The following is a 10,100-nucleotide window of genomic DNA, read 5'->3' as shown; positions in this document are numbered from 1 at the left end:
TTTTTTTTTAATTTTATTTTTTATAAACATATAATATATTTTTATCCCCAGGGGTACAGGTCTGTGAATCGCCAGGTTTACACACTTCACAGCACTCACCATAGCACATACCCTCCCCAATGTCCATAATCCCACCCCCCCAACCCCCCTCCCCCCATTAACCCTCAGTTTGTTTTGTGAGATTAAGAGTCACTTATGGTTTGTCTCCCTCCCAATCCCATCTTGTTTCATTTATTCTTCTCCTACCCCCTTAACCCCCCATGTTGCATCTCCTCTCCCTCATATCAGGGAGATCATATGATAGTTGTCTTTCTCCGATTGACTTACTTCGCTAAGCATGATACCCTCTAGTTCCATCCACGTCGTCGCAAATGGCAAGATTTCATTTCTTTTGATGGCTGCATAGTATTCCTTTGTGTATATATACCACATCTTCTTTATCCATTCGTCTGTTGATGGACATCTAGGTTCTTTCCATAGTTTGGCTATTGTAGACATTGCTGCTATAAACATTCGGGTGCACGTGCCCCTTCGGATCACTACGTTTGTATCTTTAGGGTAAATACCCAGTAGTGCAATTGCTGGGTCATAGGGTAGTTCTATTTTCAACATTTTGAGGAACCTCCATGCTGTTTTCCAGAGTGGTTGCACCAGCTTGCATTCCCACCAACAGTGTAGGAGGGTTCCCCTTTCTCCGCATCCTCGCCAGCATCTGTCATTTCCTGACTTGTTAATTTTAGCCATTCTGACTGGTGTGAGGTGGTATCTCATTGTGGTTTTGATTTGTATTTCCCTGATGCCGAGTGGTGTGGAGCACTTTTTCATGTGTCTGTTGGCCATCTGGATGTCTTCTTTGCAGAAATGTCTGTTCATGTCCTCTGCCCATTTCTTGATTGGATTATTTGTTCTTTGGGTGTTGAGTTTGCTAAGTTCTTTATAGATTTTGGACACTAGCCCTTTATCCGATATGTCATTTGCAAATATCTTCTCCCATTCTGTCAGTTGTCTTTTGGTTTTGTTAATTGTTTCCTTTGCTGTGCAAAAGCTTTTGATCTTGATAAAATCCCAATAGTTCATTTTTGCCCTTGCTTCCCTTGCCTTTGGCGATGTTCCTAGGAAGATGTTGCTGCGGCTGAGGTCGAAGAGGTTGCTGCCTGTGTTCTCCTCAAGGATTTGGATGGATTCCTTTCTCACATTGAGATCCTTCATCCATTTTGAGTCTATTTTCGCGCACACACATTTTTTAAATCCATCCATTGATGGACATTTAGGTTGTTTCTGTAGGATTTTGTTGTCTTTTTTGTTCTAAGTTGTTGCCATCCTTGCTTAAGTTAATATGGTATTCATACTTTCATTATCTGTGATACCCTTTTATATGTTAAGATTTTGATTTTGTCACTTATTATAAATAATTTCCCAGTTTGTGCTTTTTAATTGTTTTCCCCCTGCTTAACAAGAGAGGAGATTAGTGGGTAATTATTTTGCAAATTTTAAAGTTTTGTATGTTTATACTTTTAGTTTGTGAAGATTTAATTTTAACATTAAGAATCTAAAAATTTGCTTTGAAATAATTAAGAAAAACTATATATTCTTTCATTGCAGATTTGGGACTTGGCTAGTGGCAAATTAAAACTGTCATTAACTGGGCACATTAGTACAGTGCGTGGTGTGATAGTAAGCACACGGAGCCCTTACCTGTTCTCCTGTGGAGAAGACAAACAAGTCAAATGCTGGGATCTCGAATATAATAAGGTAAGTTTGGAGTTAAGGATTTAAAACATTAAGAACTACTGGTTTTCTTTATAGATATTTTAACTCTCCTGCTTTATTTTTAGGTTATAAGACACTATCATGGACATCTGAGTGCAGTGTATGGTTTGGATTTGCACCCAACAATTGATGTGCTGGTGACCTGTAGTCGGGATTCCACTGCACGGGTAAATGGAATAGAGCTTTGTGTTTCTTTGTAAACATATTGCATCTTACACTATGCATATTTGGTTAGGGAGTCGTATATTATTTGTTGGAGTATTAAAGATAGTTGTCTTCACCAGCAGTAACCCAGTCCCTCAGTTTCTTGGCATGTATGTTTTTCTACCTTTATTTTCAGTGCTGTGGCTTCATCATGTTTATTATTGGGAGTGCCCTGCCTCTGAAGTAGGACACTCACGCATTCTATTCCATCACTGCAGTAGTTTCCATTAGCTCTTTCCTTAAGTAGTCTCATTATGCCCATTCTTAACACTTTCCACTTTCAGTACCCTGATCTTTTAGTTGTTTTTTTTTTTTTCCTGTCAGCTGCCTCCAGTCTACATTCCCCATCCAGCTTACATATCATTATCTTTTCTTTGAAATGATTTTTCATTCCATTCAGGCATGGTTGTCTGGTAAATTCCCAGCCTTGAATTGGTCCAGTTACCTGCCCAAGACATGAATACCTGTTCTCTCTGATGGTATGTCTCTTGTGTTTTTACAGATTTGGGATGTGAGAACTAAAGCCAGTGTACATACGTTATCTGGACATACCAATGCAGTTGCTACAGTGAGGTGTCAAGCTGCAGAACCACAGATTATTACTGGTATAATTGATACTGTCTAAGTTTACAGTTTGATCAGAATGCATTATGATTATACGTTACACTTTTCATATTCACTATGACTCTTGCTCTGTTACAGAGGTACATTGTATTTGATTGTTTTTATCTCATATTCTTTACATTTCATAGGATATATTTACCTATCATAGACTATGTCATACACAGTGTCATGTAATGTCTGACTAGAAAATGGTGCTGTGAGACACATTCAGACATTGTTTCATAGTATCAAAATTACTAGTCTAGGAAACAAACTAAAAGACAAAATACCCAGAGACCAATAACCTTTAGAGCTGGTTTGAGTCTTGCTTTGCTAATGGTAAGATTAATAATAGATCTTTACTCTAAGAGTAGAAAATAATTTCTTCACTTGATGTATTTTGTTAATTAAAAATCATTTGTTTTTTTCCTTCCCCTATCATGAGGGGAACTACTGGTGTTCTAGCTGTTCAGTTGACAGTGTTTTAAGTACTTACTGTATTTTTTTTAAGCATTAAATTTAAAACCAACCTATAAGTTTGGAACTGTAAAGTAATGAGCCAGGAGTTGGTATGACTTTCATGTAGTATGTATGTGTCTATGGAAAACTCATTCATATGTTATGTTTAATTTTTGCATAATTTTTCTTGGTCTATATTTTGTGGATGTGTGTTTTCATTACAGGAAGCCATGATACTACAATACGATTATGGGATTTGGTGGCTGGAAAAACAAGAGTCACATTAACAAATCACAAAAAATCAGTCAGGGCTGTGGTTTTACATCCAAGACAGTAAGTACATTTTCTTAATTAGCTTGTCTTTTTTCTTCCATTTTTAGAATAAGTATAGAAATACCAACATTAGTGCTACTTTGGTAGCTGTTTAGCTATTGTCATTTCCAGGCCTGTGCCACTTACGAACATGGATTTCTTTCATTTTTCTTGTGTAGTATTTTGCTTCATGACCTATATATAATGAGGGAAATTTTCCACAAGGTGAAAAATGAGAGAGTCAGATGAGACCATATAAATAAATCATGGCTAAAAGCTGCATGTCAAAGTAGAGGCTAATAGAAGATGGATTTAGTGTTTGACAGAAATGTTATTGGATACTGAGATATACATAGAATAGTTTAATTCTTAAGGAGGAAGTTAGTATACATAGAAAAAAAGAGTAGGAACCCTGAACATTATAATCAGGGTGTCCATAGAGGTGGAGCATAAGATCTCAATCTGTTCCTTGTATCACATCACCCTGACACTTTTCTGGCCACATTGATTTTTTTTTCTGTCCTCCCTCTCCCTCTTATCCATTATTTCCTTCCTCCCTTTCTCTGTCTTCCTCACTCCCTTTCTTCCTCTGGTTCACTTCCTTTTTCTCTCTCTTCCTCTTGCCCTCTGTTTCTTCCATTCATTTCCTTTCTTCATAGAGTCCCCTCTCGCTCTCTTGCTCTGTCCAGAATAGTTTCATAACCCCTTGCCCTTAATGTGAATCTAGAGGTTTGTACATTTGTTGCTTTAGCTCAGTGGAGAGCATTGGAGAAAGGAGAAAGATTAATCTAGGACTTAAAATACATTAAAAATAATTTGAAGATCTGATTTAACTTGGAACAAATGTCTTTGTATTTTACCTCTTGGTATGACAATAATATTTTGCTACAACTATATAGATCCATAACTACACACGTAGAATATAACCATAAAAAGCTTTCTGAATTTACCATTTTACTTAACTTGGTTTACTTAGTCGTGAATTCTTTTTCATCTTACTTCAGTTACACATTTGCATCTGGTTCTCCCGATAATATAAAACAGTGGAAATTCCCTGATGGAAGTTTTATTCAAAATCTTTCCGGTCATAATGCTATTATTAACACATTGACAGTGAATTCCGATGGAGTGCTTGTTTCTGGAGGTAAAGTAAGATTTTAATAATAAATGTGTTTTAGTTTGTCATTTTTTCTTTTAGTAAATGAGTAAACATTTATAAAATTTCTAAGCCATCCCACCTAAGTATTATAGCCGAACTTGCCTGATTAATGTGTATTTGGTTGTTCCCATGTGTGTTCATGCATGTTTGTGATACATGCAGCATATTTCATAGTTTAGTCTTCTTTGAGTTCCCACGTGATAAATCTAACCTATTCATGCTGAGAATTACCTAAATTTTGGTTACGTATTCCAGAACTAGATAGCATTTTTGAGCTCTATAATAAATGCTTTTTGAGCTCTATAATAAATTCTGGATTAGCCACAAATGAACATAGACAAACCAATATTAAGAGAAGCTGGATTGCCTGTGTCTTAGAACTCTATTTAGTCTTTATGGGCATGGTGCCTGACTCATGGATGGTGCTTAAATGCTTGCCAAGCTGAATTGCAAAGGATACCACGTTTAATTAGATTTTTTCCTTTAAGCTGACAATGGCACTATGCATCTTTGGGATTGGAGAACTGGATACAATTTCCAGAGAGTTCATGCAGCTGTGCAGCCTGGATCTTTGGACAGTGAATCAGGAATATTTGCTTGTGCTTTTGATCAGTCTGAAAGTCGGTTACTAACAGCTGAAGCTGATAAAACCATTAAAGTGTATAAAGAAGACGATACAGCGGTAAGTTTACTATTTCACATATATTTTGAAGTAAAGTAAGTCAACCATACCAATTTTGCAAGTACTTTCTCATTTTAAAGTTATTGAAATTATCAGAAAGGAAAATGATCTTCATAGTATTAAGGTATTTGTCATCTTTTTTTTTCTTTTTTTAATTTTTATTTATTTATTTATTTATTTTTATAAACATAGAATATATTTTTATCCCCAGGGGTACAGGTCTGTGAATCGCCAGGTTTACACACTTCACAGCACTCACCATAGCACATACCCTCCCCAATGTCCATAACCCCACCCCCCCCCCAATCCCCTCCCCCCATCAACCCTCAGTTTGTTTTGTGAGATTAAGAGTCACTTATGGTTTGTCTCCCTCCCAATCCCATCTTGTGGTATTTGTCATCTTGAATAATGTCTGCTCATAGATTTCTGTATTGGTTTTGTTGATGCCAATGAATCCATAGATTGTTTTAATTTTATCTTTACTACAATTACTCAGGAAAATCTTACATCAAGAATAACCACAAACAAATAAATTGCTATGCAAATTAACTTTAAAATCATAAGCTTTGGTATTACTAGAATACCTAAATAGTAATTTTATTAGACTTGAAAAATCATGAACTGAATTTTTAGTGAACCCATTCATTCTTTATTAGGTTCAGATGATGCAAAAGTTTGTTAGCTATTCCTAAAATTGTTAAAGAACTTCTAAAAATGCAATGCCAATCAATATAATATATAAACCAATATAATAATATAAGAATAGATGCCTTATTTTTGTTAGGAAGAGAGTTTTAATATAAAGCAAATTAATAATACTTTGTTTTAACTTCTTTAATTTTCTGTTTCCAGACAGAAGAAACTCATCCAGTCAGCTGGAAGCCAGAAATTATCAAGAGAAAGAGATTTTAATATGGCATTATCTTCATGGTGGCTCCTTTTTTTTTTTTCTAACTTCGTGTTGATGAGAATATCCAGTCATTTTTTGCTCTGGCTAGGAATATAAAGCAGAAACTCACATGCTTAAATGATTCCTGTTTCGTATTTTATAATAAACTGCCCCCCCATGTTGTTATTTCCAAAATAAATAGAGATCCTAGGAAGTAAGATGCAGATATCAAGCCTATGTAGGTTTGTTGAACATGACTGTTCTAAAAGTAGAATTGTCAGTTTTATTAAAAGACCTTTTTAAAAAAAACTTAAACTGCTTACCATAATAAGGACTTGTTTCAAGGGGAGCAGTTGCATTGGGGGGGGGGCTTTGTTTTTGTTTTCGATTTAGTCCTTTAAGAACTAGTATCTGACTAATAATTGGAGATTAAAGGATTAGAAGTCTTACTTATGTATGTTTATTCCACAAATAGTTTTTTGAGTGCATGTTCTACAAAGTTCTGCACTGAATGCTGTTCAGGGGACAGCCAAGTAAGATGTATGTCTTCCATCACCCTAGTTAGCTTATTACAGAAGTGCTATAATAGAGATAGTAGTGCGGGAAAAGACCATCACTTTTTCCCAGAGAGCATTGTGGAAGACTTCATAGAGTCTGGGTATTTGAGCTGAGACTTGAGAGGGCAGAGAGGGAAACTGGTATCCTAGGATGAGGCATACAGTGAATGAAACCACACCTGTGAAACAGGGTGTGTTCTAGGAGCAAAGAATTGTCGGCTGCTGTTGAGTAATGAGTACAGCTGGTTGGTGGTAGAGAAAGCTCGTTTGGAGTTTGGATTTTATTCTACAAGCAGTAGGATACCAATAGAGGTATCAAAACCTGGACGAATTAATGAGATACCAGTGGAGGTATTGGAAGCTGTGGCAAGCAAGGGCTGCAGTCTTTTTGAAGACTTTCTGGAAAAGTGTTATTTAAGTTGCTGATACCTATTCCTTATGGTAAATAGGAGTTTTCAAAGCCCTGCCCTTAGGATCCTAATTCCCCATCAGTCAAGAAACTGTGTCCACTTTCACTTTCTGTAGTTAGAAAACACAGTTACAAGAACAATTGATACAGATTTTTATTCAAATTTAAAAATGCACCATAATTTTGAACAAGCATTTCTAAATTATACATACCCATCTTGCATGCTGTAGGTGGGAGTATAATTTTATAATCTGTAGGAGGGTTGTTTTTCAGAGTATATTGAAAATGCTCAAAGCGTTTGGCTAATTCTTCATTAAAGATATTAGGAAACTGCCCAGTATGAATAATCTGACAAGTGTACACAAGCAAGTTTACTGCACCTTTATTCTTTAATTATTAAAACTAGCTCAGATGTCCTATCAGTAAGGGATGGTTTAATAGATAAGGTACATTCATGCAATTTATTTCTCTCCATTAAAAGTGAGGAATGTCTCTGGATTTATAATAAGGTGTCCAAACTTTGCTCTTAGGTAAAAGTTGTGGAAGCATTTTTTTGTAGATTAACTTGTTAATGCTTTAAAAAATAATGGGATAATAATCCCACATTGTTAGCAGTGGCTTTGTGAGGGAGTAAAATTGTGGGAGAACTTTCATGATTGGCTTTATATATTTCTATAATGTTTTAATTTTCTATAAGCATGTATTTTGTAAGCTTAAATAAAGAAATCCACTACACTTGCATCCCTGAAAAATTCTCATATGCCTTCTAACAGGAGAAAAATAGAGCTGAAATAGGTTCCCATCCCTAAAGGCCAAAAAGAAATTCACTGCTAGTACAAGGAGGTGAAAAAGATAGCTTTTACTATCCTGCCTAGCAAAGCTTCAACTGTTGTTTATTATGCACTAGAATCAGATTCTGAATAGCATTTAAGAAATCCATTTCCCTGCTTCATGCTATCTTGTATTACGGTGTTCTCAGATTCTCTTGAAAAAATTGCATCTACCATGTGTTCATGAACCCTGTGGAATTTTAGGCAGAATTTCATGCATGTGCTCTTTTTTTTTGCCCACTTGATAGAACCCCCAATTCAGGATAAGCCCAAGTCTCTTACTGTGCCTGTCTTATGTGCACCCACGCTGTAGAATGTTACCAGAGGAAACCAGTTGTGCTAACTGGACTCATTGTTTATTTATGACCACATACCTCAAGTGGGCCATTAACAGTGACCACACAGACATTTGTATAATTCATGTCTTCTGCCTCCTGTTGCAAAGGATGAACTCTAACCCACCTAAAAACAATTCCAAATGTATAGTATCATTAGACTTAACATTCCCTTCTAAGTATGCACTTAACTCTATTCCTTTTATAGCCAAACTCCCTGAATTTTCTTAACTTCCTATGTTCCTCACTTCCCATTCTCTAAACTGACTCCAGTCCAAAAATAGTCAAAAGTGTTTAAACATTGTTCTTAGAGAAATGGAAGAAATTTAAGTAGTATGAAGTTGATAGGAAATAATGAAATAGAAAAGATACAGAGTAAGCCTGAATGGTGATTTTTTTTTTTTTTTTTTTTTTTGGTACAAAAAGTAGAAATTAGATAAACCAATCAAGAAACAAATACAAGGGGCGCCTGGGTGGCTCAGTGGGTTAAAGCCTCTGCCTTCGGCTCAGGTCATGATCTCAGGGTCCTGGGATCGAGCCCTGCATCGGGCTCTCTGCTCCGCGGGGAGCCTGCTTCCTCCTCTCTCTCTGCCTGCCTCTCTGCCTACTTGTGATTTCTCTCTGTCAAATAAATAAAATCTTCAAAAAAAAAAAAAAAAAGCAAATACAAGAATCATAAATACCCTAACAAAAACAAAAGGGGGAGAGATAATTGTGTCCAATTCCATGCTATATTTAAAAAGCAAAATAAAGTGGTTAATTTTAAAGAGAAATATATGGCAGATTCCAGAAGATACAGAAAACCTAAATAGGTTAAGTATCCTAGATGAAATAGTTCATAGAGGAATTAACCCCTACCACCTACCCACATCACTAAGTGCATTAAACTTCAAAGTGGAATTCTAATTTCAATGCACTATAAGTTTTTATAGGATCTAGATAAAGCTTTTATGTGTTTTAAAATGTGAGTATATAAAAAATATCCAAGTCCAATGATGCACAAATGAAATTATTTTATCTTGCATGTGAATATTGATGGGAAATCCTTACTAAAGCAAAGAATCAAGTATCACTCATCCAAGTGAAGTTTGAAAGTGCAAGGAAGTTTCATAATTAGCAAGTAATATTCATATTATGGTGAATATAGAAAAACATCTTTATGATACAGGGGCATTTCAGTATAACTTGAAATGCATACTTCATTAAATAGAAACAGAACCTATTACTGTAGGAACAGATGGGTATTTTTAAAAACTTGATTAAATACAACTATGCTGCGACAGGTTGTTGATTGGGAAATACTTGGGATATTCCTATTAATACCAGAAACAAGACAGAGATGTGCACATCAGTGTCTAGCTTTTTAGAGAAGATTTCTGGACTTCTCTAACTTTTCTGGAAGTCTTTGAGATGATGTAGAGGTATAATAATTGGAAAGCAGGGAAATAACATCATTGTTGGCAGATAATTTGATTATACACTTGGAAAACTTAATAAGAGAACTGAAAGACTTAAAAAAGAATAGGCATATTGAGTAAGAGCTTGGTACAGAACTGAGAACTCAGAAATCAATAAGCAGTAAGAGCTAATGAAAAAATAAAAAACCCTCATATGAGGGACGCCTGGGTGGCTCAGTTGGTTAAGCGGCTGCCTTCGGCTCAGGTCATGATCCCAGCGTCCTGGGATCGAGTCCCACATCGGGCTCCTTGCTCATCAGGGAGCCTGCTTCTCCCTCTGCCTCTGCCTGCCATTCTGTCTGTCTGTGCTTGCTCTCTCTCCCTCTCTCTCTCTCTGACAAATAAATAAAATCTTTAAAAAAAAAACAAAAAACCCTCATATGAAATGACCAAAAGACTTGGAATAAAATTGAAGTGTGCAAGTCCTGTCAGGA

At 36.0% G+C, this 10,100-nt stretch overlaps 1 protein-coding gene across 3 annotated transcripts in view; it reads left to right on the top strand.

The window, feature by feature from the left end:
* Positions 1 to 6,139, top strand: part of LOC111154062 (pleiotropic regulator 1) — a 16,872-nt gene extending 10,733 nt beyond the window's left edge. For all 3 annotated transcript variants that reach the window (XM_022513425.1, XM_022513420.1, XM_022513432.1), the window contains 7 exons: positions 1,603 to 1,752; positions 1,836 to 1,937; positions 2,477 to 2,579; positions 3,261 to 3,369; positions 4,353 to 4,492; positions 4,996 to 5,189; positions 6,042 to 6,139. In XM_022513425.1, the coding sequence (XP_022369133.1) occupies positions 1,603 to 1,752; positions 1,836 to 1,937; positions 2,477 to 2,579; positions 3,261 to 3,369; positions 4,353 to 4,492; positions 4,996 to 5,189; positions 6,042 to 6,101 (858 nt within the window). In that variant the 3' untranslated portion in view covers positions 6,102 to 6,139. The remainder of the gene's footprint in view (positions 1 to 1,602; positions 1,753 to 1,835; positions 1,938 to 2,476; positions 2,580 to 3,260; positions 3,370 to 4,352; positions 4,493 to 4,995; positions 5,190 to 6,041) is intronic.
* The last annotated feature ends 3,961 nt before the right edge of the window (positions 6,140 to 10,100 follow it).

Source organism: Enhydra lutris, unplaced genomic scaffold, assembly GCF_002288905.1.
Source record: "Enhydra lutris kenyoni isolate GAN:26980312 unplaced genomic scaffold, ASM228890v2 scaffoldscaffold3, whole genome shotgun sequence".
Lineage (NCBI taxonomy): Eukaryota > Metazoa > Chordata > Mammalia > Carnivora > Mustelidae > Enhydra > Enhydra lutris.
The sequence above is the reverse complement of the archived record's forward strand: the minus strand, read 5'-3'. Positions and strand labels throughout refer to the sequence as shown.